We start from the raw sequence: 24,089 nt of genomic DNA on the forward strand, positions 1-24,089 counted from the left end.
ATAAAAACAAAAACTCTCTTAGTCATTTCATGGATTTTCTTTTTTCTGGTTGAAGTATTATATTCTATTTAAGACACTCATTACGTTAGAATTGTTCTTTTTTTTTTTTAATATGTTAAAACTTATAAATAATACAAAGAAAAGGTTTGAAATAAATTATTCCTACAAATATATCGTAACGTTATTTACAACTTACAAATATTATTAGAGGCACCTCTACAACGTAGTCGACGGGCATAGGTAAAGGTAAGAAATATATAGATGTTGTAAAAAATATTCAAAACTTATATTTTAAGTCGTCTTCATTGGAAATTCTCGGTGCAGAATTGTACAAGACGCTTAATCGTATTCTAAGTATCATAAGGGTAATGAAGGGAGGGGAAAAGAAGGTATACAGTATATAATACATCACTAATCTTTGTGTTTCAAAAATATTGTAGCTCTTTCTAAACAATACTTTCACGCACATTCGCTTTTCTTACACTCCGGTTATTAAAATCGATCGTTTAATTAAGTCGCATACCAATTATACAGTTTTGTAGTTTGTAGACAGAATCAGGCAACCATTGTTCTTTTTTTTCTTTTTAATTAACTTTTTAAATGTGTTAAACATACGTTTCATTTTCTTTTTGCATTTATAAACAGCATGAAGATACGCGTTATTTCACCTGGTCTACGAACAACATTTATTCCTTTAAACCATTAAATCATGTACTATTTTGTGAATGATAAACAAGTCTAACAATTTGCATATAGAAATATTGCGAATGAATAATTTGGAAGGCAAAGATTTTAATTTTGAATATACGTCGAAAAATATACAAAGCAAATTATCTTCTTCTGTATTACATTACAAAACCATAATTACTGTTCGTGCGCAAAATGGAATACCGTTTGAAACGATCTTTTTTGCTCGATGATTAAGGGTGGTCATTGGATAACTATGTGAAGTATGTTTAGTAATCCACCCCTCCCTATATCCTGGCAGTTCAGGCAAAATTAAAAGCGCTCCGCAATCGAATTATCGGATAAAACAAAGTTACATCGATACACCACTCACGGCATACCAATAAATTTCAACTATTACTAGACTCGTATTAAAAACCGTCAATAAGCACTACCTAAACAATTAAAAAAATGATGTTTCACAGACCACCCCATTCATGGCGACGAATGGACGCTAACTTATTTACAAATATCTATACGATTAATATACTTTTTCATAATTTATACTTACTCTGTACACGCGCATTTTCAAATTATTATGAATGAATTAATATATATTTACATAATTTGGCGGTTTGTTAAAATATTTAAAAATTGATGCGACTCAATAAGATCGCGACACGCTATTAATCGGTAGCGTGTGATTTTGGTTAACGATATCAACGCGACTTGTAATGGAAGAAGTTTTGATCAATTTCACGCTAACGCGTTTTTCATAAAAAATAATGTAGATTTACTGAAAAATCCGCCTATAGTCCTCTATGAAATTATTATCTGTTCACTGGCGTTCTCCATTCTATTCAACACAGTATACATTTCTAGTGCACGCTATTCCAGAATATTACCATTGTGATTCTTCTTTAGATTTTAGTTTATCATCTTTCTTAAGATATATGCGTGAGTAGTCATCCTGATAAGTAGCACAATGTGTATTCGACTTGTTGGATTTTTGTATGGTGGTGCTAACTGGTGAATGATTTGGTGAATACTTCATTTCCTGTAGCTCTTGTAATTCTTTTAACGACCTCATCACCATTTGAACGTCTTTTTCCTGATCCGTTGGTTGTACCATATTACTTATCGGTTCATCTGAGATAATATCTTTCCGTTTTTCCCTCGGAAGTACATCATCATTAATGATTTGACTCAAGTAAGTTGTAGCAGCAATTGTTTCCTCGTTCTGCCTTTGTTCCTGTTCCTCTTTAGTAAGCAATGGCTGTCGTTGCATAGGCACTATATCTGAATTAACATGACCTAATTGTTTGTCCGATATTTTTTGGTCCTTTTTCCTTTTTTTAACGTCATGCGATTTGTGTTTAACTTCCACGCACCGCTCTCGTCTTTTGTCCTTTTTCTCAGTCTTATTAACCAATTCGATATCTTTGTCCTCTACTCTTTTATCGTTTCTAGCTTCAGAATTTTCGTGTAGTAATCTATGTTTTAAAGATACAGATTTTGAATGAGTAGACGTTTGATTTGATGTGGAGTAGTTTGAATGTTGTGATTGTGTACATGAGTATGAAGCTTCCTGTCTGTGTACAGAATGATGTCCACTTTGAGGCACTTCATTTGTGTTTGGAAGAACATTTGAAGTTTCGGAATAAGCGGTAATTGAAACTACATCCTTCTTACTTTCGCTCATCTTTGTAGACGATTTATGAAAATCATTAACTGGGGTGATAGAAAGAGAACTATTACCTAAATCCATCAAATTAATCTTCTCCATGTGACTTTTAACTGGTTTTTGAGCCATTAGTTGAGCGGTAGGCACAACAGAAATTTTTCCTACAGCAGAATTGTTAGATACTGTTGTTGAATTTTCGTGTTGATGCCCCGAATTGTAAATATCTTTGTTTTTGTCTTTACTTTTTGAACTATGTTGCTTCTTTTCTATATTATCATTTGATTTTGTGGTTCCTTGTTTTACAAAATTCGAAGAATTTTCCGTACTCTGCGTTTTAGATATATTTCCTAAAAGTTTTTCTTTTTCTTGGATCGAGGCATTAGTTACGGTTGATGTTTCAGACCGTGCAATTGAATTATATACTGCATTTTCAGAAGAATTAACAGCACTGCCATTGCCAACTTCTTTCAGTTTCTTCGGTTTCTTTTTTGTACTGAAACTAAACGATTTTATATTATATGAAAACGAAGAGACAGAAGTAAATAGTATTGAACCAATAGTGATACTTACGATGGCTCAGTGTCGTCAACAAACTTCAATAAAGTATGTACTGACATGTATCCCTCCGGCCATAACGGTAGAACTTGTCGAAGTAAAAATGTCCCAACAAAAGTATACATACTTGATTTTCTTGGTCTTAAAACATTGTAACATTGCCTCTTTATATTTGTGATTTCATAAACAAGTTTTCTGAAATCAAAAAATAATACAAAATTGTATATGAAGGTATAAAAATTCTTTCGTGTGATACGTATAGAATCAAACATAAAAAAATTACTTTGCTTCTTCGGTCCAGGGAAATCGTTTTTTAGGAATTTTTGACTTATCTGAATCTTCACAATTATCTTCATCATTTGAACTTTCGATATTTTCCGGCGGTCCTTCTACTTTCCTAAAATAGTATCGATTATAAATTAACAAAAAGTAAGTTAATTAGAAAGAGAATTATAATGTGATGATGATAAAAAACAACAATTGGCATTTATCGTAATTAAAACGTCGTGTTCTGGCAAATTCCTGGATAAAAAGATGTTATGGATTATCGAATAAAAAATGTTTAGAATAGTGTACATATGATTTGTTGAATCAAGTTCTAGTAATGCGAAGTTCTATTGACAAAAAGATGATGCTTGTGAGAAACCAAACACTGATACTGATGATAAAAAGCCCCGCATTTTTGTGCTATCTCAATAAAATTTATGACAAACATGTGTGTTTTTTTTTCTTTAATTCTTTATGTATAACATCGTGAATTTTGAAGCATATGAAACATTGAGATAGCAGCAATACATAAGCATGAATAGAGTAAGGGAACTAGAAAAGATAGAAGACAAGGAAGGCAAGGAAGACAAAGAATAACTGGAAAGGTGAAAATAGAAAAGGTTTCCTCTTACGAGGGGCACCTTACCAACAGTACCGATATATATCCCAGTATAAATGAGGACTAAAAAACAAAAGGTTACAGTAAGTTTCCATTCGAATTTATACATACAATTATGTTTTAAATTCACAAAAATATTATCTTTAATTTATTAACTGTAAGATCAAAAACAACTTTCGCGTAAATCCGTAATAAATACTTGGTAATATTTCTTCAAATACTTACTTCTCTTCGGCAACCTTCTGGCATTCACCAAGGTATTTGCACATCACAGACGGCATTATTCCATTAATAACTTCTTTTAACCTATAGTATTATATTATTAACAAACATTACTGAGCAAAATAAACATATTTCTAACAGTTGTTTCAAATTTGTTACCTGTGTATAAGATTTCTGATTTTGTAATCAAGATCTTGCACGTACAGTTTCTTTGCTCTATTCTGAAGTGCCATTTTACTACATGGTAAAAATCTTGCTAAATGTCCGTATGTTTCTAACCTCAAGCTTGGAGAAGACAACATCCTTAACCGTTTCTCTAAACTGAAATGAGAATGGTAATATTTATTTTCATAAACTTCAAAAGATTATATAACAATTACTTACCTAAACAATAAAGTATTTACTGCTGTATTAAAAAATTTACTTTTTCCTTCTTTACTATTTTCGGCACGTGCCTTTAGTTTATTAACTATGTCTACAATATTTTCTGGAAGGGAATCAGGCAATGGTGCTTCGTCTTTATCGGCATCATCACATTCAGATTCTGTACCTATACATCGAGATTTCCCAGAATCTGTTGTATCCCTACTAGATTCATCTTCAACCCTTGCAGCATTAACTACACTCTCTATTGCATCATCAATGTTACTATCTTTACCACCTAATTTTTTCAATTCTAACTTCTTCCCATCAAGACCATTGCTGTTGGACGACTTTTTCTCGAACTTCTTTATATCAAATTTTTTATCTGGTACATTTTTACTCTTTTGTGTATCAGGTTTATCAGATTTCTTCTTCTCCTCTTGATCTTCTGAAACTGAATTTGAAGAAATCTTTAAAAACCGTTTCGTATCGTTATTATTATCATTATTACTATTATTATAACAATAATAATTACTTTAAGAATTGATAGTTAATTATGTTACCTTCTGCATCTGTAGTTTCTCCTTTCTCTTTCCGTCTGTTCAAAGTATCACCGTCTTGTTGAGAATTTTGCTGTTCATGCGAATTCTGTTGTTTCTTTTTCTTTTTAATTATATTCTCATGAGATGATTTCTTTTCTCCATTGTCATCCACTTTTTGTTTCTGCAAATAATAAAAACGTTTAACATAGAACAGCGATCAGCCAAATAACATTACATTATAACGTCAGTTACTTTTCTTGGTTGATCACCGGTAATATCTTCGGTATCATCATCGTCTGATGAACTAAGAGTTCGTTTCTCCGATCTTTTTGGGCTGTCCACGTCCTCGGTATCATCTTCGCTGCTTTCACTACTTTCATCATCGTTACTAGGATTATTGTTGTTATTATTATTGTTATGAACAAGTGAATGTCGGTCTGCTGTTCTGAACTCAAGAGCTCCACAATTGATATAAAATCCTCCATGTGCTGTAGTCATCTCTTCTGGTACAATTTCATCATACTGAAATGATATTAATGTGTACATTATGATAAAAATATATTGGATTCGATAATAATTAAACAGCTTATATACCGCATCGGTGTTGTCGATGAAAGAATCATTTTCATCATAACCAGCGCCCAAATCCACGTATTCGTCATATTTGTGTTTTTTTCTTCCCACGGTAGACGTTCCCTACAACAATCAAATGCATAAATTTTCATTTCTTCGATATGTATTTCGCTTTTAATTTAAACAATTTATTCTTACGTACATATTTCGCCTCAAACCGTCTCGCCATATCACGATATTTTTCATCATCGTCATCATCATCGAAGGACAGCCCGTTGGTCGGATTGTCATCTCCACGTTTTGATTCTTTTCTCCTTTTTTTCTGTAAAAGCAAAATTATTACTCCTTTATTATATTTTTAATTAGCGTAGCATTCACACTGATTAATCGCATGCTTCACCTCTTGTTCCCCAACAAATTATTTTAACATATACATTTGTTAGTTTATTAACAATTACAGACAGTTTCTCTATACACAACCACGCAATTTATCAGTACTTTTTGTTCTTTTAAATACTGTAATTTATGAATCTTAGATGTACATAAAAAAGATATAAGATAATATTCTTTATTAATAAATATTGTTTAAAGAACAGTTAGAAAAAACGCTTAGCTACCGATTAAGTATTCTATATTTTGAATTACATTTAAAGGCAAGAAGAGTGTGAAAAAGGAAGATAAACTGATTCAAAAGAGGGCATAAGCTGTTCGTTCGTACCAGGAGCCTATGCTATAAACAGAATGTCATTCTTGCTCTTTCCGCCGAGACGCGCGACTTCTCGTTATCTCCTGTGCTCCTAATACCGAAGACGCTACCATAAGTGATTGATCCCAACAAAAATATAGTTGATAACAAAATTTGAACAATAATGATTTACATGATAAATAAACAATGTTTAATATAAATTTCTCAAAACAATTTTAATCATACACATAACATTACAAAATATAATAATATGATTATTACCTCAAAATATTAACACTAACGTTTACAATGTATTTCATTTATTTTGTACATAACATAAATTTATGTTTTATCGCGAAATAAAAAATGATTATAGTTATAAAAATCAATAAATGTTACAGTAATTACATTGAACGTAATATAATATATAAAAAAATATATATATATATATATATATATCATTAAAGCATGTGGACGTAGAATTGTTTAACAATTTCATATGTGACTCTAATTGCATTAAATTACATTTACAAAAAGTCATTGTGTCAAGGTTTGAACGTTAGATTAAAAATTGTTTAAAACGTAAAATCGTTATTATTTTACTTAAATACGAATGCTGCAACATTGTAGCTTTTAAAACGCTTTTACAAACTTAGAAAAGAAACATAAGAATAAGTGCCATTTTGAATGAATCACGTTCGTTTTTCTGTTACTATGAAATACTTAATTTTTCATTGATTTTTAACAATGAAAATGTTTTATATTCCATATTAGGTAAAAAAAAAATAATACAGATGAATATTTATTAATGCTAATGTAATAAATAGAAGGGAAAGTAACATAATTGAACAGCGTTACAAATTCGCAACATTCGCGGAGTCTAAACCAATGTGCAACATGTTTTATGTATGTCGATAGTCACGAGTTCATATTCTGTCCACTGGTCACAAAACTACAGAGATGTTCTACATATGTAACTACGTAAGATCATCAAGATAAGACAGATATTAGTCGTATGGTCCAATAAAAAAATATTAATAGTAGTGTTGTATATAGTTTAATGAAAACGTGTAACCGTACACATGGAAGTAACAGGAGCGACATTCTAATAAATTAGCAACACCGGATGGCACATACTATCGCATTTTATTAGTTCTACAATTGTTTGATGTATGCTTAATAACGATTTCTATAAAAATGACCGTTAAATGTTTGTTCGTAATTAGGTTCGAAAGGGAACCTGAACAGACGGTGTCTCATGCGAGCATACGTTGACACGGATATACACCGGTAATACGTTGTGACGTTTCTATTCGATGGCTTCGAATTGATTACACCTTTATCTGATAGTTTAGATATAATATTCGTGCTCTGTAATCGAATAACTCTAAAGATATACAAAAAGTTTACACCCTGTAAGGTGTTCGGATGACATGCGGTAACCGCAACATGACAATTCGTTCGAACAACGGACACAAGTTCTTTGCATTCTATGCATCGTGAAAATGGGCGATTCCATTGGCATTTTTTACAGTTTCTTGTCAAAATGCGTGTGTGAAATGAAATTGTTAGCCGGTGTTTGATGGTAACGAAATGTCTTGGCAAACGTGACCGTATGGATGGGCATTGTAGGTTTTGATTTTCCTTTGGTGCATTTACGAGTGAAAGGAAGAACTGACCTCGGCTGCTTTGAGAAGCTGTGCATAGTTGAACTCAGGACATGCCTTCTCGTTCGACTCTGGCAGGGTAAGTGTGAAGCGGAAGGAGGGCGCGAGCTGTTTGCCCTTTTCCCCTTTTTTCTCCTTCTTCGCGGCGTAGCCCAAGGACTCCGGAAACTCCAAGGTCTGCAGAGGTACCCGTTTAGCCTCTGACATTCCTACATTTGCACCGAACTCAACGCGGATCACGGAAACACTGCGAACACTGCAGCAACAACATGATCCTTTCTCTCAAACATTGCACCGACACCGCCACTTGCATGTCGCCATCTTCGGCTCGACTGTTTTTAGAGTGCGCTGTTGATGCCGCCGCCACACCGTGAATTCGCGCATGCGTTTTGTCGATGCAAATAATCTTAAGTACAATTTTCATCGAATGATATAGGATATTTTACATGGAAAGCGGACTTAATTAGGGCAACAAATTTATTGAAAATTATAAAAACAGTACAACAATGTTGCATTGCATTGCGATTCAGCGTTTAAACGGTGCATATATTTAGTTAGTGTACTGAATGTTTCGAGGTAAATTAGTTTTATATATTTGTCCGGTAATTTTAATTCATTAATGTAATTAAATTACGATAATTTCATTCTTACACATTATTTATTGTACAAAACTGATAAAAATCTTTACAAGTCACAATTACGTCTGTACAATTCACTTATGTAAAAGCTATGTGTCTTTACAAATAACCCTACTCTAGCATAATTCATATTCCAATGCCTGCAATGGTAAAATCATATTAGTTTTACAAGTCATAAAACGTTTATCTAAAATCAGAATAATGAATTAATGTCATATTATATTAAAAATATGTCGTCTATATGTAAACAATAAAAAGCACTTTAAACAGTACTGAGTATAATATTTATCGCTTATTCAAACAGAATTATCTGCATCATTCTCAGAATTTTTCTCTTTACTTTCAATTTTAATTGCTGAAAACTGCTGACCTAAAATTTTCATAATTTCAGGATGTCTTATGTTATGCTTTTTCTTCACAGAGTTGTAATTTTCTTTCACATAAAGTGCAAATGCTGAAGGCCCTCTTTGAGGTGTCTGTACTTGCACAGTCCCAGATTTTGTTGTTTTATTTATTAGTAACTCAAATTTTCCATAACAATGACCACACCGTTTCTTTTCAATATCCAAAGATTTAGAATGTCTGCCAATACTAAAATGAGTGTCGATGAGCTAAACAAGTCCCTTGTGATATACATATAAATGATTAAATTACGTGTATGTCAAAATTTTACAAATCAGTTTACCTGTATCCACAGTCCATACATTTATATGTAAATTTTGTTTTAATTTTATAATCGTGACATCTCCTGATTGGTGGTAATTCAGGAAATGTGTTCATAGCTTTATTAGCCCTAAAATATTACCAGTCATAATAAGCTTTAGCAAATATGAAAATATTAAATAATATTATTATAATATACCATCCTGTCCAGAATGGTCCATGTCCATCAGAAACATCATTTATTAACCAAGCAGCTGCATGGCACATTTCATGAATTAAAGTGTCTCTGAGCCTGTCTGGAGTATCCAGAATCTATACATAAAATAATATATTTAATGTGCACTTTAAATTTTACTTTGCAAAAATTATATGGAGCAAACCTTTATTGCTAGGACTATTCTCGAAGATTTCACAACACCTCCAAGTGTTTTTATAGATTTTTTATTATAACAAAACCCAGCAGTTCCTCTCATACGTACATTCCATTCTATTGTCATGTCGTTTGGTAGTTTCTTATCAAATACTTTTTCATTATACAATTTAAATAAATAGTTACACAGTTCTTCCTTAGTATTTTTAAAATTTAATCTATATTTTTTAGCATCTGGATGTGCACTAGTAATAGGAACACTTTCAGATAAAGATGCTAGAAAACTGTGATGTTTTTCATACTTCTGATTATCAAAAGCTTGTTTACTTTTAATAGTTGTTTTAGGTATTTCCCGCGGAGTTTTAGCAGGACCTACAAAAGATTGATTTTATGTTAAAAAAAATATATATCTGAATGCTTTAAGCACATATATATATTACCTTTTTTAGTTATAGATTTTGGTGGTACATCATCGCCGGGATCGAATTCGCTAGTACTCGAATCTTCAATTTCATCATTACTAAACGACAATTTTCTTCTTCTTATATCATGTATTTGATGATGGTCACTTGTATTATTTTCCGTTTCAGTATCTGGATCACATATTCCAATAACTCTAAAATATAAATTACAAAAATTATTAAAAGGCTTTTAGCATGTAAACATTGCAAACACGTATTTCTCACTTTTGTATACTATCAAGGCATGTTGGTTTCTTCTGTGTACTATTTACGGATAGTTTCGGATTTGTCAATGCAGTGTAGTATAAACTTTCACTTTCACTTCCTGATGATAACTGGTCATTAATAAAACTATCTATTTGTTTAGTATTTTTTCGTCCACTCTTTTTTGTCAACCGTTTTTGTAATCTTAAATCCTTTATAGCTGAATAATATTTCAAACAATCATTATTTAAAACGTATAAGATAATTACAATGTGATTTACAATTTAATTACTCACATGTATCAGAATCATCTTCTGAATCTGTTAAGTTGCACCTTCTTTTGCTTTTTGGTTTTCTGCAATATACAAATTTTAATAATGACACCATAATTAACAAGTATAAAATAATAAGTAATGTTTGTAGTTCACCTTTCAGTCTGGACAGCTCTATTCTTTGTAGGTACCACTGGCTTTCGTGGTTCAGAATTTGGAAACAATACATCAGCTTTTGCACGCCAAGTTTTACCATACAACTTATCTAATATGTCTACACAATCTGTAATATCTAGATTCTGTGGTTTATTTACTGTAGGAATTAGCGTTGAAGGTGTTACATTATTATTACAATTGTTTCTTGATGTACAAAGTTTTGAAGTATCATTTTTGGATTGTATGAATTTTTTTAATGTAGGTTGTTTTAATGTCGTGGAGTTAGTTTTTTTACTATAATCTGAACTTATTACTCTATTTGCACTTATAGGATTATGTTTTATTTTCCCTCTATTATTTGGAGTTTCATAATTCATCTCTAATCTTTCTAAACTACTATGTCCAGAACTTAAATCATCTTTGTTACTTGGAAGTACAAGACTAAGCGAAGTATCATTTTGTGAATTAGGTGAAGTTGTCATAAGCCATTGTGAAATTTGTCTCTTTTTCCGTTCTGATAATTCAGTACACATCATCCCTTCGTCGTTATTCATATCTTGTTTATCCAAAATTCGATTTAACGGAGTTTTATAAATATTTGCTAAGTTTGTTTGAGAGCTATGAATAATGTCACTCTCAGAATCTACTGGAGTTTCGTCAATAATTTTATTGCTTATTTCTTCATTATTTTTAGGAGAAATAGCAGGATGCAGAAAACCATCTAGACCTTCATTTAATATTACATCGTGTTTTTTAACATTTCTTGGTGATTCGTACACCACTTGTGCAAATTTTATGTTCTTAATAATACGTTGGTAGTCTTTTCGTGAGAAATTTTTCATAAAATCATTGTCAGTCTTATTTTTAGATGATAAACCTTTAGTTGGTGTATCATTATATTCCAAAATTTTTGGTTTACTTCGTATACTAGTACTACCAGCATAATTAGATGATGGATTTACTTCATTTATTACATTCCCATGAAGTTCAACATTTGATTTAAATACATTTTTACTATCTTTTGAAATAGATTCTATAGAACTAATTTTATCAGAATTTTCAATATAATTTTTATAGTGATTGGGACTGTTAGAAGCAGATTCATCAGAAGTATAAAATGCAGTATCTTTTTTAACATCTTTTCTCTGTTGATTGCAAGTAATAAAATTGGGTTTTTTATTTGTCCTCCATGCTTGAAAAATCTTTTTATTCTTTTCTTCTAAAAAGTCAGAATCAGAAGACTCCAAGATGTTTACTTCAGTACTTCCATTGGATTGTTTTCTTAATGTAGATTTTGAACTAGAGAAACATATAGGACTAGAAGAAGTAGATCTAGAACTAGAGTCACTTATTACTATCACATCTTTTTCGTTAGGTGTTACAACATCTTGTGTATCACAGACAATAGAGTCTTGTGACCATTTCAAACAGAAATTTTGTGATCCAACAACAGAAGCCTCCTTCTTTTTATCAGAATGCATTATTAAATTTTTATGCACAGTGTAATATTCTTTTTAAAGTCTATTTTCTGTAAGAATTTATATGTGCTAAATAAACAGATACTATATTAAATAAACTTTAAATAATAGAAGAAATATTAAATTTACTCACTGTGATCACACATCCCTTGTCAGCAAGCAATTATAAAATAAGTTTCCCAAGGCTACAATTGTTCATTTCGTGTGTATATACACTATTATAAAGTCAAATGACTAAAACTTATATAGGAGGTATAACGTTCTTTCTTTTTTTCTTCCTTCATCAGTTCTCTGAATTATATATTTATGTCTATAAAAACAAAATATAAATACAGAACAAAAGTGCAATGTGAAGGATAAAGATGTAAACAAAAATAAGCAGTATAATTCAAATACAATTATCACATACATCTTATGAAGTGACAGAATAGTCACCTCTTTAATACCTCTATTATAATATAAAACAATAAAATCACATTACATTATTTTATCTCATAAACTAGTGTATAATTTTCATATAACTGTTTATAATGCAACTACAGTTTAAACAGTCAAACCGTTACCTATAAATCATTGCAGCCAACTATTGAAATAAGAAAAATTAATACATGTGTTGCGTGCGCCGTTCCAGGTTGTAGGGATTTTGGGACATGAGTGAGGTGCCCGTGGAGCGCTGAGCGCTCTGCTCGCGGCGCGACAAACGCCATCTTTTGAATTTTGGCTCCTAATTTATGAGCATTGATATAATATAACGCAGACATGCTGTAGCCATACTCTTATGGCATTGTCGCCATATTACATTTCATTCAACTCCTGCGATTACAGACTTGCAGCTAGTTCACACGATACTACACTCATATGTATGTATACCGCAGTTCACCAGAGTCCATAACTGCGACGCGCAGGTTGGAAGATGGTGGGGGAACGCAGCGAGCTCTCTGCTAATCGCTTTCCACTTCGTTTGGGAGTATCGCCAATCAGGGCGAAGATGCGTACTGGAGATGCGCGAAGAACGAAAACTGGTCTTTTCGCAGTTATGGACTCTAGTGAACTGCGGTATATGTAAGTATGTATATGTATGTACTACATACATACTTACATACATACAAGCGAGGTCGCACCAATCCATACAGACATAATTACCGTCAGTCCTTAGAAAAATTCTTAGAAACGGGAACTTTTCGTTCCTGCAAAATTGATATTACCAGGTACAGCTATCATATAAGTATAAATTATAATGATATATTAAAATAGAAATGTAGAAAAGGTTAACATGTCTTTACAGTTTGAAGATTATTGAAGGAATGAATGTATAGAAAAGCTATTTGAGTTTTGTTTATGAAAATCTGAATGAACATTTCCTTCTTTATCAACTTGTCGAGTAGTTTCAGCCGTTTCTGTGTAGATGGCGCTAGGATTGAATTTAAATGTATTCCATTTATGGCGGTCTTTTTAAAATACAAATTTGTCAAACAATTATTTTCATAATTTTCTAGTCTTGCGCTGATTTGAAAAAAAAAAATAGAATCAAAAGGAGTGAAAATTGAATCTTTTCAGATGTCAGTCTTTGGTGCGGTAAAAGAGGGACTGTTTTAAAAGAGGAATATAAATCGTGACCCCTCGAAAGCAAAGGCATGTCCATTCTTTTGTATATGCAGTCATTGCATATCGTCTCTCATAACATAACCTCTTTTGCATTTAAAAAATGTAAGTAATCATTTTGAAGAACTTTATAACATAAAACCTGTACGAACCATTAAAACAACATTTATTGTTAATTCATTTGTTTCTCTTATCATTTTCTGTTATTTATTATAAACGTAAATATATCCTGTGTATGCAATATTCTGTAATAAATGAGAAAAACATTATGATATTTTTCAATTATATTTTTTATAGTAATTAAAAATATTTCATGTATCTTTATTTCTGACAGTGTAAACATAAGACACCATTTACTTCAATTTTGTTAAACTTCTTTGTATTAATAATATGGTATAACTTATCCATAAATAGTTTCTGTAAACCAATTGTGCAGAAAAATAATATTTTATTTATTAGATTTAAACAATGTCGGAGGTCGAAGAAGCTCCTCCAGAAACTTCAGAAGCACCTGCTGAACAAGATGTTGTGTCCGAAGAAGACAAACAATTTCTCTTGGACTATGTCAAAGAAACAGAACAGAGACTGGCTGCAAAAGAAGAAATCAGAGCTGCTAATTTAAATCCCAACAGACCACCAGATACCTATTTCAGCAAATTAGATTCAACTCTAAAAAGGAACACCACTTTTGTCAAAAAGCTAAAAAATTTCAGTAGTATACAATTAGATGTAGTTTTGAAAGATATGACCCATTTAAATTTAACAAAATATGTAAGTGAAGTAGCCACTGCTTTAGTAGATGCCAAATTAAAAATGACAGATGTTGCACCTGCCATTAAAGTATGCAGTTTCCTACATCAAACTTATGTTGAATTTTCAACACACTTTTTTGAAAATTGGCAGAGAATTTTGTCTCTCAAGGTTGTTGATAAAATTGCAAATCCAAGTAAACTGAGGGTAGATCTTAGATTTTATGCTGAGTTAGTTAATGCAGGAATTTTCACTCATAAACAAGGTTTACCGTTACTTGGTTCTGCCTTAACTGTTTTAATTAATATGGATAAAGAGGAGCACAACAATGCAAGCATTATATTAAGTTTCTGTAAACATTGTGGAGAAGACTATGCTGGTCTTGTACCCAAAAAAGTGAGAGAAATTTCTGAGAAATTAAATATTCCGATACCTAAGAGCAAATTACTTTCACCTGATAAGCAACAGAATGTGAGATTGTTGCTGCGAGATTATTATAATTCTCTGTGTAAACATTTATTGAAAGAACACAAGGATCTGCAGGCTTTCGAGAAACAGAATAGAAAGATTCTGCAAACCAGGGGTGAATTGAGCTCCGAAAGGAAAGAAAAACTTGAAAGTCTTCAAGTATCTTATGAACGTTTGTTAAATAATGTTCAAAGTTTCTCTGAAACTCTGGATGAACCCATGCTAGAGCTTCCTGTGGACAGTGAAATGAAAGCAGAGGCAGAGGAAAGCATGAAGATGATCAGTGAAGGAGAGGAGAATAGCATTCTTGAGGATATGTGGGGAGATGAAGAGACCAGAAGATTTTATGAAGTTCTACCAGACTTAACAGTATTCCTACCAGGATCATATTTAAAGGAAGTACCCAAACAGGATGCACCAATTAGTGAAGAAGCTTTGGACGAGGAAATAACATTCGACGAATTGGAAGAGAGTGAGAAGGTAGATGAACCTGAAGCAGAAGTGGAAGAACCTCAGGTCTCTAAAAGCAATAAAATACTCTTAGATGCATTCCTAACTCATTTACCAAATTGTGTAAACCGTGAAATGATTGACAATGCAGCAGTGCACTTTCTAATGAATCTCAATACCAAGCATCATAAAAAGAAATTAGTAAAAGCACTGTTTGGTGTGTCCAGAATCCGTTTAGATCTACTCCCCTTTTACTCTCGCTTGGCCGCCATTCTTTACCCTGTAATGCCTGATGTAGGAAATGATTTGTGTTTGATGTTGAAGCATGACTTCAAATATCATGTACGTAAAAAGGACCAGATCAATATTGAATCAAAAGTAAAGGTTGTCAGATACATTGGTGAACTTGTTAAATTTAAACTGTACTCAAAGATAGAAGCATTGTATTGTTTGAAGGTACTCCTACATGATTTTACGCATCATCACATAGAAATGGCTTGTAATCTATTAGAAACCTGTGGAAGGTACTTATTTTGTTCCCCAGATTCCCATCAGAGAACCAAAGTTTATTTAGAACAGATGATGCGTAAAAAGGCAGTCACTGCATTGGACTCCCGTTATGTAACAATAATTGAAAATGCGTATTACTTTGTAAATCCCCCAGAGTCTACTGGCGGCGTTTCAAGGAAAGACAGACCCCCAATCCATGAATTTATTAGGAAATTACTATACCAGGATCTTTCAAAGACGAATACTGATAAGGTTCTCAAATGGATGCGCAAATTAGACTGGGAAGATGAAAGTGTATCCTCTTATGCTATCAAATGTCTCACTGCCGCATACAATGTCAAATACTTGAACATTCGCTGTGTGGGGAGTCTGTTGGCAGGTCTTGTCGCCCATTACGAAACCATAGGTCCCCATGTGGTTGATGGTGTGCTTGAGGACATAAGACTATGCATGGAGATCAATCTACCAAAATACAATCAAAGACGCATTGCCATGGTTAAATACCTCGGTGAGTTATACAACTACCGTATGGTAGAAAGTGGAGATATTTTCAGAACATTGTATCTACTTATTACCTTTGGAGTCAGTATGGATCATTCTATACCCAGCGTCCTCGATCCACCTGACCACCTCTTTCGCATTAGACTAGTCTGTACCTTATTGGAAACCTGTGGACAGTATTTCAGTGGAGGTTCCAGCAAGAAAAAATTAGACTACTTTTTAATATTCTTTCAAAATTATTACTGGTTTAAATATACAGATCCCATATGGACTCCAGAAAATCCATTCCCAGTAGGAATAGATTACATGTATAGAGACACACTGACAATGCTAAGGCCCAAAATGCAATTATTCCAAAGCTATAAAGAAGCTCAATGTGCTGTAGAAGAATTAAGAAACACATTATATCCCACTCTTGGAAATCCCACTGAGGATAATGTAGATGGGGAATCTGACATGGGTGTGATCGCCGAAGGCGATGAAGAAGTGGCTGTAACCTCTGGAAATGGTAGTGGAGATGCAAAAGGAGTGGCAGATTTACACTTTGAGGAGTCTGAAGATTGTTCTGAGGCACAGTCAGAGGAGGAATGGACAGCTGACGCAGAGAGAGACGACACCATTGGTACCCAAGAAAATACCCAGGGAGATCAGAGTCTTTCTGAAGGTGGAACAGATGGAGTAATTATGGATGTTACTGAATTGAATGCAGCATTGCCAGCGGGTCCCAGAAGAGTGAGTTGCCCCGAGGATGATGATTTCTTATCCGCTCTTGATAAAATGGTCTCGGATAATATTCAAGATAGAATGAGAGACTCTGTGAAACCTCAGCAAGTTGACATATCTGTACCTTTGCACGTAAAAAGCACTAAGAAGACCTATGAGCAATTGCAGGAAAGACCAGCCGATACAAACACAGTTGATTTTGTGCTCATGTTGAGAAAAGGCAATAAACAGCAATATAAGAACTTAGCAGTTCCCGTGTCCTCTGAGTTAGCAATGAATTTGAGGAACCGTGAACAGGAACAGAAAGAAGAGAAAGAAAGAGTGAAAAGATTGACGTTAAATATTACGGAGAGACAGGAAGAGGAGGATTATCAAGAAACAATTAATCAGAGTACGAGGCCAGTGACAGTAAATTTGAATAGAGAAAGAAGGCAAAAATATAATCACCCTAAAGGTGCCCCTGATGCTGATCTCATCTTTGGCCCTAAAAAAATTCGGTAGATTTATTAATTTTCTTGTAAAATTCATTTTTAATTTAAAATACATATCTGTCAATATGTGTGAAATATTTGATACTACACTAGATGACGTAATTTTTACGTAAAAATAAATATTTACCAAACTTCAAATTTAAAAAAAAATGGACTTGGTCAAACTGCCATGTAAAGCTCTGTTAATTATTAGATGTACAAATTATTATTTTAAATTCTAATTATCCGCACTTTAAATGCTACTGATAAATGGCGCCAAATTTTGATTATTTGAATAGTTAAAGTTAACACGACTTAATTAGAAAAGAAAATTCAAGAAATTCAAGAAAACTTCATCATATTATGTTGCATTTTTTATTTGTCATTGTAAGAAAAATTAGCAGTTTAAAAAGAACAATGCATACAAATAAGGAGTTGAATTTGATATACAATTGTTTATTTTTTATCTATGAAATTATTACTGTGTACAAAATGAATATAAATAAATGTTAGGTGTTTTTATGTTTGATACAGCTCTGTTATACAGTCTGTCATATCACATATCTACCATAATATATGATAATTATTCGAAATTAATACTAAATGCATATCTGCATTTATTGCCAATTACTTATGGATCTTCTTCTGCATCTTCAAACTGTCCTGCTTCCATGTCAATAGCTTCATCCATCTCTGTACCATTGTGATTGGTCCCTATTTGTTCTGAATATATAGCGTTTTTAATAAAATCTTTTTATCAAATTTATCTGTGGACTTTCTTACCTGTTGGTAAAATGTAGGGAGCATCACCAGCATCTGCTTCGTAATTTTCAAAGTCATCTTCCTCTGCATCTTCATAAATATCTTCTTCGGCTATGAAAACATTGAAACATTCGGTCAAAATCGTATTATTTTCATTGGTTTATTCAGCCATGTATTCCGTAAGTTCATTTACCATCGGAAAAACTGTCTTGAGGATCAGGATGCAGAGCCTGACATTGATTCATTGCTTGAAACATAGCCTCTAAATTATTCACATCATCAGGTGCAAACTGCATCTCTGTGATAGGTGTATCAGCATCATCGTCATTCTCATTTTCAGAACCACTATCGGAAGCTGGTGGCAACGGTACATCTGTACAAAATATTATATGAAAAATTAGAGAAAAATTATGTTTAATAGGAATTATACAGAAAATAAAACTAAGTTTCCTATAACTGACTTAAGTTTCTCAGTTATGCTCAAACAAAATATACCTGGAAGATCTACTTTTGCATCAACCATAATATATAAACATTGTCTTGGATGTACTTCTCGTGATATGGCATGTAAAGATATATGAGGATATTCAAGTGAAAATCCTTGTTGTGTATCATAATTCACCCAAGAAAGTAAGCTACCAATGTGAACATCACATTAAAATATGAATATAACACTATGAAAACATATTTATTTTATACTGATTTTTACCTCTCTGTAATATACAAAGTTCCTTTCCCTACTTCTCTATCATTAATGTATACAGTAGTATTCGGTTCCTCATGACGTATCCCTTCTTGGGGTGCTAGAAAATTGCTAAGTACTACCATTTTTCACCTGCAATATTAATTTGTTACTGAGCTAAGATAAAAGATATCTACAAGGTTATGCCAGAGTTTGTTAAGGGTGTCCTAATTTTAAATAAATAAACTTTGCCAATATGTTGTACGAATAGAAACAAACATACTAGACTTAATTCAGTACAAAGAATTCATGATGGTGTTCAATAAATTTAAGCAAAATAAGGATTAGATTCATAGAGCAACAAACTCAATCTCTCAAAGGTATCAAACATGTATTTAGAAAAGAACCCATTTAGGCCAACGAAGACTTATGTTTATATAAAATTTTTTTCTTATTTCTATTTATATAACATACTGATAAAGTTTGTCCATTTAAAACTGACACCCTGTATAACAATATTTCTATATATCACAGATGTGCTGTTAATTAAACATGGCTATAAAGATAAAACATACCACAGGGATAAATAATTTTATGACTAGATAAGGTTAAATAATTCCATCAATGGTTAATATAAACTTACCAGTTATTTATGTCTATAAATAAATTATAAATAATAATCAGTACAAGTTTCTTCAATAACTGAACTTTAAAAGACAGTAACTTGTACTGTTTTATACTTTTAATATAATTCACTCTTTATGCATACAACAATCAAAATTCACTGAAGCTGAACATCAAACAGTATTTAATCTTTTCATTTTCCAATGTTTGGAAGCTGAAATATTATCACACACAATGTTGTGTTTCTGTTTTGCAATGCGTTATTGATGCAGGAAACGTATGTATATCGTATGATACTGTACTCGACTCTCCTATATTGTCTGCAGACTATACATGCATACTTGAAAAAGGCGGGAAATATTCTCGTACAGTTCTTTGCAACTTTAGTAATCGGAGTAAAATAAATAATATAATAATATAAAAATGTTCATTTGCAAGTGCGTAAGTAATATTCTATTTTATTCGATCCATTTACATAATAAATATGTGGGTATAACAGAAGACCAGAAAGCCATCTGAAAATGTTTTATTATGATTACATGGTGGCAAGCGAGGCATTTGTTTCCAATTCCTCAAATTTAAAATTCATCTTCGTAACATTTGTTTACGTACATACATACATACTGTCCGTACAATAAAAAGTGCTCCTCTTAGCAATTTGCACTCCATTTACTACTAGAAATTATTTATTGTTACAAGAAATATCACCTCGACGTAGGTCAGCATCCTTGGGGCAAATTTTGTTTTCCTAGTGAACCTATACTATTCAAATACAACATATTGAAGAACATCTGGCTTGAATGCTACTAGAATCATTTATTCTTTTCCAACTAATGTGATGATTTTTCATAATGAGTTAACATAACAGTAAAAGCATCTTTTGTTTAGCCATTATGTTAAATGAATTCTGTACAGCTCATGCCAGACTCTTCAATTTTATATACTTTTTGATAAAGGTAAATAATATGTGATAGAACAATATGGATACAATGTACAGCTGAATTAAATAGTTATACTACATAATTGAATATCACTAAACGTTACTAATGTTAATTGTGCAATTTGTTTTTCTTAGCTGTGTGTGTTCATGGGTAACTGAATTTTTTTTATTATTGATACCAAGGGGCTAAGTTCCAAACAAAACATCGAGAAACATTTATCACATTTAATTTTGTGACAAGTTTTGATATGTTTTATGTTTCTAAATATCATAAAGATCCTTTGCAGCAGCAACAGTTATAGAAATAGCACTAACAATGATACTAACAGCAAGTAGTATGGCAATAGCAGTGGAGGTAGTTAATAATGAGAATAGTAGAGTAAGAATTGATAGTTTGTTAATGAGTGAAATAGTGATGATTGTATGTTAAGTTAGAAGTTTAAAGGAAATTATACATCTAATTTTAGTGACAGTAAAAATTGTAACAATTCATATAAAAAGTAATCTAATAAACTTTAAATTATTCATAGTATAATACATAAGAGATTCATAAAATTGTACGTGCAACAATGTATGAAATTAAAAAAAGAACACATTTTTATATACAAATATGGCACGAAGAAAACCATCAGATTAAATAATTAGGTGTAAAAATGAATTCGGTACCTTTCCATATTCTCTCGCTTCTTGTCGAATTCACGGGAAATCCTCTTTTTGAAGCGTGGGAAATTCGAACATAAAAAGCATAACGCTGAAGGTACCGAATTAATTGGTACACTTAAAAAAATGCAATATTTTTTTACTTTTACTATGTATGTTTTTTTTGGAACCTTTCCCTTTGTATTAATCTATACCGTCCATTTGTATACTTATATTATAAATACAAAACTCCCATGATGAATATTCTTAGATTTAAGTTTGCAGTGTGTTTGTTATTTCTCGATGTACAGTCACCAGATCTTGTATGTATCCCGCTAATCTGGCGTTTAAAGTATCCAAATTTTGTTTCTGTACTTTGTTCGCACTTAATGCAAGTTCTAACTGTTCGTGGACAACCCTTAACATTTCACGGAGTTCTGCGTTTTCTTTCTGTAGGGCCTAAAAATGATTTCAATTAGTAAAACATTATTGTATTATTTTTTTATGTATACGTACTACAAAATCTTTATTTTTTGTGGCCATGGTAAGAGCTTTGATTTCTTCGTTCCGTGTTCTGAGTTCATCTTCCAATGCCTCAGCCCTCAACCTTAAAGCTTCACTGTTGCCCTCCGCTATTTTTCCAGCTTCAAGATCAGCGTATTTAGCTTTAATTCTTGCATTTTCTTCTTTATACAATTGCAGCTGCCTCTTCCATTCATCGACATTAGCTGTGGACTCTTGTAATGCACTTGTTAATCTGGCATTGTTTGTTTTTAACGTGGTCAATTCAACCTGCGATAAAATTTAATATATAAATATTTATATTTATATTGATTATAGTGAGTCATACCTCCCACTTTTTGGCATTTGCAGAGCTCTGTGCTAGAGCAAGCTTGAGCCTGTCATTTTCATATTTCAGCTGCATCTCAGCTGACTGTGCACTCTGTCCAGAACTAAGTTGCGTCGCTTTTCCTTGATGTTGTGGACTTTCTGTACTCTGCTGAGAAACACTCTGTGATCTTGAATGGACTGCATTTTTCAATTCGTCATCCACTTTATTCTGACAACTACCAGGTAAGGGACTACTGCTTACCAAAGATACACTGTTTTGAGTAGAGATCATGTTGGTATTTGGATTTGGATTATTCGACGCTGATACATTGGAGTTAATCATGGATGAATTCGGAGGATCAATGAGATCCTGTTCTGAAGACGGCATACCAGACCGAGAAGTAATCGGACTAACATTTGCACTAGTGGCCGGAGTAACGGATGAGCTGTTCGACTGTAATTTAGCACTAGCGATACGGGTGGCTTCCTTCACTTCGTGAAACTTCTCTATAAACTGCCAAACGAATCATATTGTCTCTGAGATTATGTACATTAATTAAAGACATGTTTCACAAACCTTTCCTAACTCTGCCTCAGATGAGAAGCCAAGACCATATACAGTATTAGCTCTAACATCTGACCATTGTCCAAACTTTTGTGATGTTTTTGTAAAGGTCATGTTTGGAGTAATAGTACTGTTTATTACTGCCTAAAATTAAAAGAGATATAAAATACAATTTTCTTTTTTTATGATAATGTATTCATCAATCACCTTTGTTCCTTCAACGGAAATTATTCTGTACAGATTTCTTGTAGAATCGTAAAAGAAGGAAACGGACACTGCTGCAGTGGATGCTGGAACCCAAGACCTTTTTGTCTTTGGGTCAATGTGAAACACATGCGCTTTGCATGTGAAGATTGGTTGTTCACTGCAATATATTAGGTATTTAAATATATTATATGTATTAAATATTTAAATTATAGGAGTTTTAATAATAATCTTGGAATTTATTTTTTTATATATATGATTTTATTATATATTTCACATTAATTACATGCCTTAAAATTAACAAAATAAAAACATGGTAACATTAAACAATGATGTATACAATATAATGCATTATTTTCTGAATTGTTTACTCCGATAAAAAAAATAATAAATATTGTTATACTAGAATGTAAAATAATTTATTATATAGATAATTTGTAAAATATAAATCTAAAAATATAATGAAGCGATGCATGAATAAACAACTAGAATAAACAGATTTCACGCGATGCCGAGTTACTCCGCTTTCACGGTTATATATAGAGAGAATAAAAAAGAAAAACATTCTGCTCTATGTACGCACCCACCTAAACGCGTATTATGTCGGGGATAGGATAGTAAATAGACAGGAAAAGATACTACGGTTCATTACGAAACGGAATAAAATTGACCTATTTAGTGTAAATTGACGGTATTTAAGAATGAAGATCATTTAATAGTGCTTGTATGGTACGTGGAAATTATACGTATATTACACACCCTTAAAAGGCGGTGCGGAATACCACCACGTTTACTTACCCCATTGTTTCTTTGCCTGATGTCATACAAGTAAATACTACTCTCACAGACTCATAGAAAAATCAATGAAACGATAACGATAATCAGTGAGTAGAAATTATTAGTAATTATTAGTAATGAAAATTTCGAGAAATCCAAGAGGCAGTAATACACCAGTTGACAGCGGCCATCGGCCAAAACTGTATAGCGAACAGCAACGATCACGCAACAGCGTGAATCTAGTCGAATTTCCTGGATTTAATCGATTTTTCACATGAGAATATATGGACGGAGCCTAAAGTTTTAGCCATGGCAAAGAGCAGAAATCTATACCGCAGTTCACCAGAGTCCATAACTGCGAAAAGACCAGTTTTCGTTCTTCGCGCTTCTCCAGTGCGCATCTTCGCCCTGATTGGCAATACTCCCAAACGAAGTGGAAAGCGATTAGCAGAGAGCTCGCTGCGTTCCCCCACCATTTTCCAACCTGCGCGTCGCAGTTATGGACT

General features: G+C 32.6%; 5 protein-coding genes across 13 annotated transcripts; 1 reads left to right on the forward strand and 4 right to left on the reverse strand.

Moving 5' to 3' along the window:
* Positions 1-90: 90 nt before the first annotated feature.
* yem (yemanuclein) lies at positions 91-8,194 on the reverse strand. 3 transcript variants are annotated; one of them, XM_076692637.1, is made up of 13 exons: positions 7,856-8,194; positions 5,694-5,813; positions 5,513-5,614; positions 5,171-5,440; positions 4,940-5,099; positions 4,398-4,830; positions 4,173-4,334; positions 4,017-4,097; positions 3,819-3,854; positions 3,189-3,302; positions 2,921-3,100; positions 2,425-2,849; positions 1,973-2,159 (listed from the first exon to the last, which is right to left on the reverse strand). In XM_076692637.1, exons 1-13 carry the CDS (start codon positions 8,048-8,050, stop codon positions 2,116-2,118), a joined length of 2,322 nt encoding a protein of 773 aa, XP_076548752.1. In that variant the 5' UTR covers positions 8,051-8,194; the 3' UTR covers positions 1,973-2,115. The 3 variants fall into 3 exon arrangements, with proteins under 3 accessions (XP_076548751.1, XP_034171511.2, XP_076548752.1); XM_076692636.1 differs by having other exon boundaries at positions 91-2,849; XM_034315620.2 differs by lacking the exon at positions 3,819-3,854 and having other exon boundaries at positions 91-2,849; positions 7,856-8,193.
* A 239-nt stretch (positions 8,195-8,433) lies between these two features.
* LOC117600324 (uncharacterized) lies at positions 8,434-13,448 on the reverse strand. Of its 4 annotated transcripts, XM_034315623.2 has the most exons (11): positions 12,495-12,633; positions 12,219-12,395; positions 10,608-12,135; positions 10,476-10,534; positions 10,201-10,399; positions 9,955-10,130; positions 9,525-9,886; positions 9,344-9,456; positions 9,167-9,274; positions 8,852-9,072; positions 8,435-8,621 (listed from the first exon to the last, which is right to left on the reverse strand). In XM_034315623.2, the coding sequence occupies exons 3-11, from the start codon at positions 12,086-12,088 to the stop codon at positions 8,608-8,610; spliced, it is 2,733 nt and encodes a 910-aa protein (XP_034171514.1). In that variant the 5' UTR covers positions 12,089-12,135; positions 12,219-12,395; positions 12,495-12,633; the 3' UTR covers positions 8,435-8,607. The 4 variants fall into 4 exon arrangements, with proteins under 4 accessions (XP_034171513.1, XP_076548754.1, XP_034171512.1 ...); XM_034315622.2 differs by lacking the exon at positions 12,495-12,633 and adding an exon at positions 13,229-13,448 and having other exon boundaries at positions 8,434-9,072; XM_076692639.1 differs by lacking the exon at positions 12,495-12,633 and adding an exon at positions 12,649-12,782 and having other exon boundaries at positions 8,434-9,072.
* Positions 13,170-17,936, forward strand: Upf2 (UPF2 regulator of nonsense mediated mRNA decay). Of its 2 annotated transcripts, XM_034315618.2 has the most exons (3): positions 13,170-13,293; positions 13,643-13,792; positions 14,147-17,936. In XM_034315618.2, exon 3 carries the CDS (start codon positions 14,156-14,158, stop codon positions 17,588-17,590), a length of 3,435 nt encoding a protein of 1,144 aa, XP_034171509.1. In that variant the 5' UTR covers positions 13,170-13,293; positions 13,643-13,792; positions 14,147-14,155; the 3' UTR covers positions 17,591-17,936. The 2 variants fall into 2 exon arrangements, with proteins under 2 accessions (XP_034171509.1, XP_034171510.1); XM_034315619.2 differs by lacking the exons at positions 13,170-13,293; positions 13,643-13,792 and adding an exon at positions 13,967-14,080.
* A 95-nt stretch (positions 17,937-18,031) lies between these two features.
* On the reverse strand, positions 18,032-19,937 carry icln (chloride nucleotide-sensitive channel icln). Of its 2 annotated transcripts, none has more exons than XM_034315632.2 (6): positions 19,478-19,501; positions 19,031-19,156; positions 18,817-18,956; positions 18,515-18,694; positions 18,343-18,432; positions 18,032-18,282 (listed from the first exon to the last, which is right to left on the reverse strand). In XM_034315632.2, the coding sequence occupies exons 2-6, from the start codon at positions 19,147-19,149 to the stop codon at positions 18,191-18,193; spliced, it is 621 nt and encodes a 206-aa protein (XP_034171523.1). In that variant the 5' UTR covers positions 19,150-19,156; positions 19,478-19,501; the 3' UTR covers positions 18,032-18,190. The 2 variants fall into 2 exon arrangements, with proteins under 2 accessions (XP_034171523.1, XP_034171522.1); XM_034315631.2 differs by lacking the exon at positions 19,478-19,501 and adding an exon at positions 19,647-19,937 and having other exon boundaries at positions 18,034-18,282.
* A 424-nt stretch (positions 19,938-20,361) lies between these two features.
* Positions 20,362-23,807, reverse strand: homer (protein). 2 transcript variants are annotated; one of them, XM_034315626.2, is made up of 7 exons: positions 23,605-23,807; positions 22,810-22,966; positions 22,615-22,746; positions 22,300-22,551; positions 22,057-22,203; positions 21,723-21,998; positions 20,362-21,665 (listed from the first exon to the last, which is right to left on the reverse strand). In XM_034315626.2, exons 1-7 carry the CDS (start codon positions 23,628-23,630, stop codon positions 21,480-21,482), a joined length of 1,176 nt encoding a protein of 391 aa, XP_034171517.1. In that variant the 5' UTR covers positions 23,631-23,807; the 3' UTR covers positions 20,362-21,479. The 2 variants fall into 2 exon arrangements, with proteins under 2 accessions (XP_034171517.1, XP_034171516.1); XM_034315625.2 differs by having other exon boundaries at positions 22,057-22,551.
* Between the last annotated feature and the right edge of the window lie 282 nt (positions 23,808-24,089).

This window comes from Osmia lignaria, chromosome 15, assembly GCF_051020975.1.
Source record: "Osmia lignaria lignaria isolate PbOS001 chromosome 15, iyOsmLign1, whole genome shotgun sequence".
NCBI lineage: Eukaryota > Metazoa > Arthropoda > Insecta > Hymenoptera > Megachilidae > Osmia > Osmia lignaria.

Coding starts and splice junctions, on each gene's coding strand:
- yem (XM_076692636.1), bottom strand. CDS start 8,050: ATGTCAGAGGCTAAACGGGTACCTCTGCAGACCTTGGAGTTTCCGGAG. Junction 3,855..4,016: donor CAGAAGGTTGCCGAAGAGAA/GTAAGTATTTGA, acceptor TTTGTTTTTTAG/TCCTCATTTATACTGGGATA. Junction 3,303..3,818: donor GATATATATCGGTACTGTTG/GTAAGGTGCCCC, acceptor ATACTATTTTAG/GAAAGTAGAAGGACCGCCGG.
- LOC117600324 (XM_034315622.2), bottom strand. CDS start 12,088: ATGCATTCTGATAAAAAGAAGGAGGCTTCTGTTGTTGGATCACAAAAT. Junction 9,457..9,524: donor GAATAGTCCTAGCAATAAAG/GTTTGCTCCATA, acceptor TTTTATGTATAG/ATTCTGGATACTCCAGACAG. Junction 9,275..9,343: donor GGACCATTCTGGACAGGATG/GTATATTATAAT, acceptor GTAATATTTTAG/GGCTAATAAAGCTATGAACA.
- Upf2 (XM_034315618.2), top strand. CDS start 14,156: ATGTCGGAGGTCGAAGAAGCTCCTCCAGAAACTTCAGAAGCACCTGCT.
- icln (XM_034315632.2), bottom strand. CDS start 19,149: ATGGTAGTACTTAGCAATTTTCTAGCACCCCAAGAAGGGATACGTCAT. Junction 18,957..19,030: donor ACTTTGTATATTACAGAGAG/GTAAAAATCAGT, acceptor TCACATTGGTAG/CTTACTTTCTTGGGTGAATT. Junction 18,283..18,342: donor TCCCTACATTTTACCAACAG/GTAAGAAAGTCC, acceptor CTATATATTCAG/AACAAATAGGGACCAATCAC.
- homer (XM_034315625.2), bottom strand. CDS start 23,630: ATGACATCAGGCAAAGAAACAATGGG. Junction 22,552..22,614: donor CTGAGGCAGAGTTAGGAAAG/GTTTGTGAAACA, acceptor TTCGTTTGGCAG/TTTATAGAGAAGTTTCACGA. Junction 21,999..22,056: donor CAAATGCCAAAAAGTGGGAG/GTATGACTCACT, acceptor ATTTTATCGCAG/GTTGAATTGACCACGTTAAA.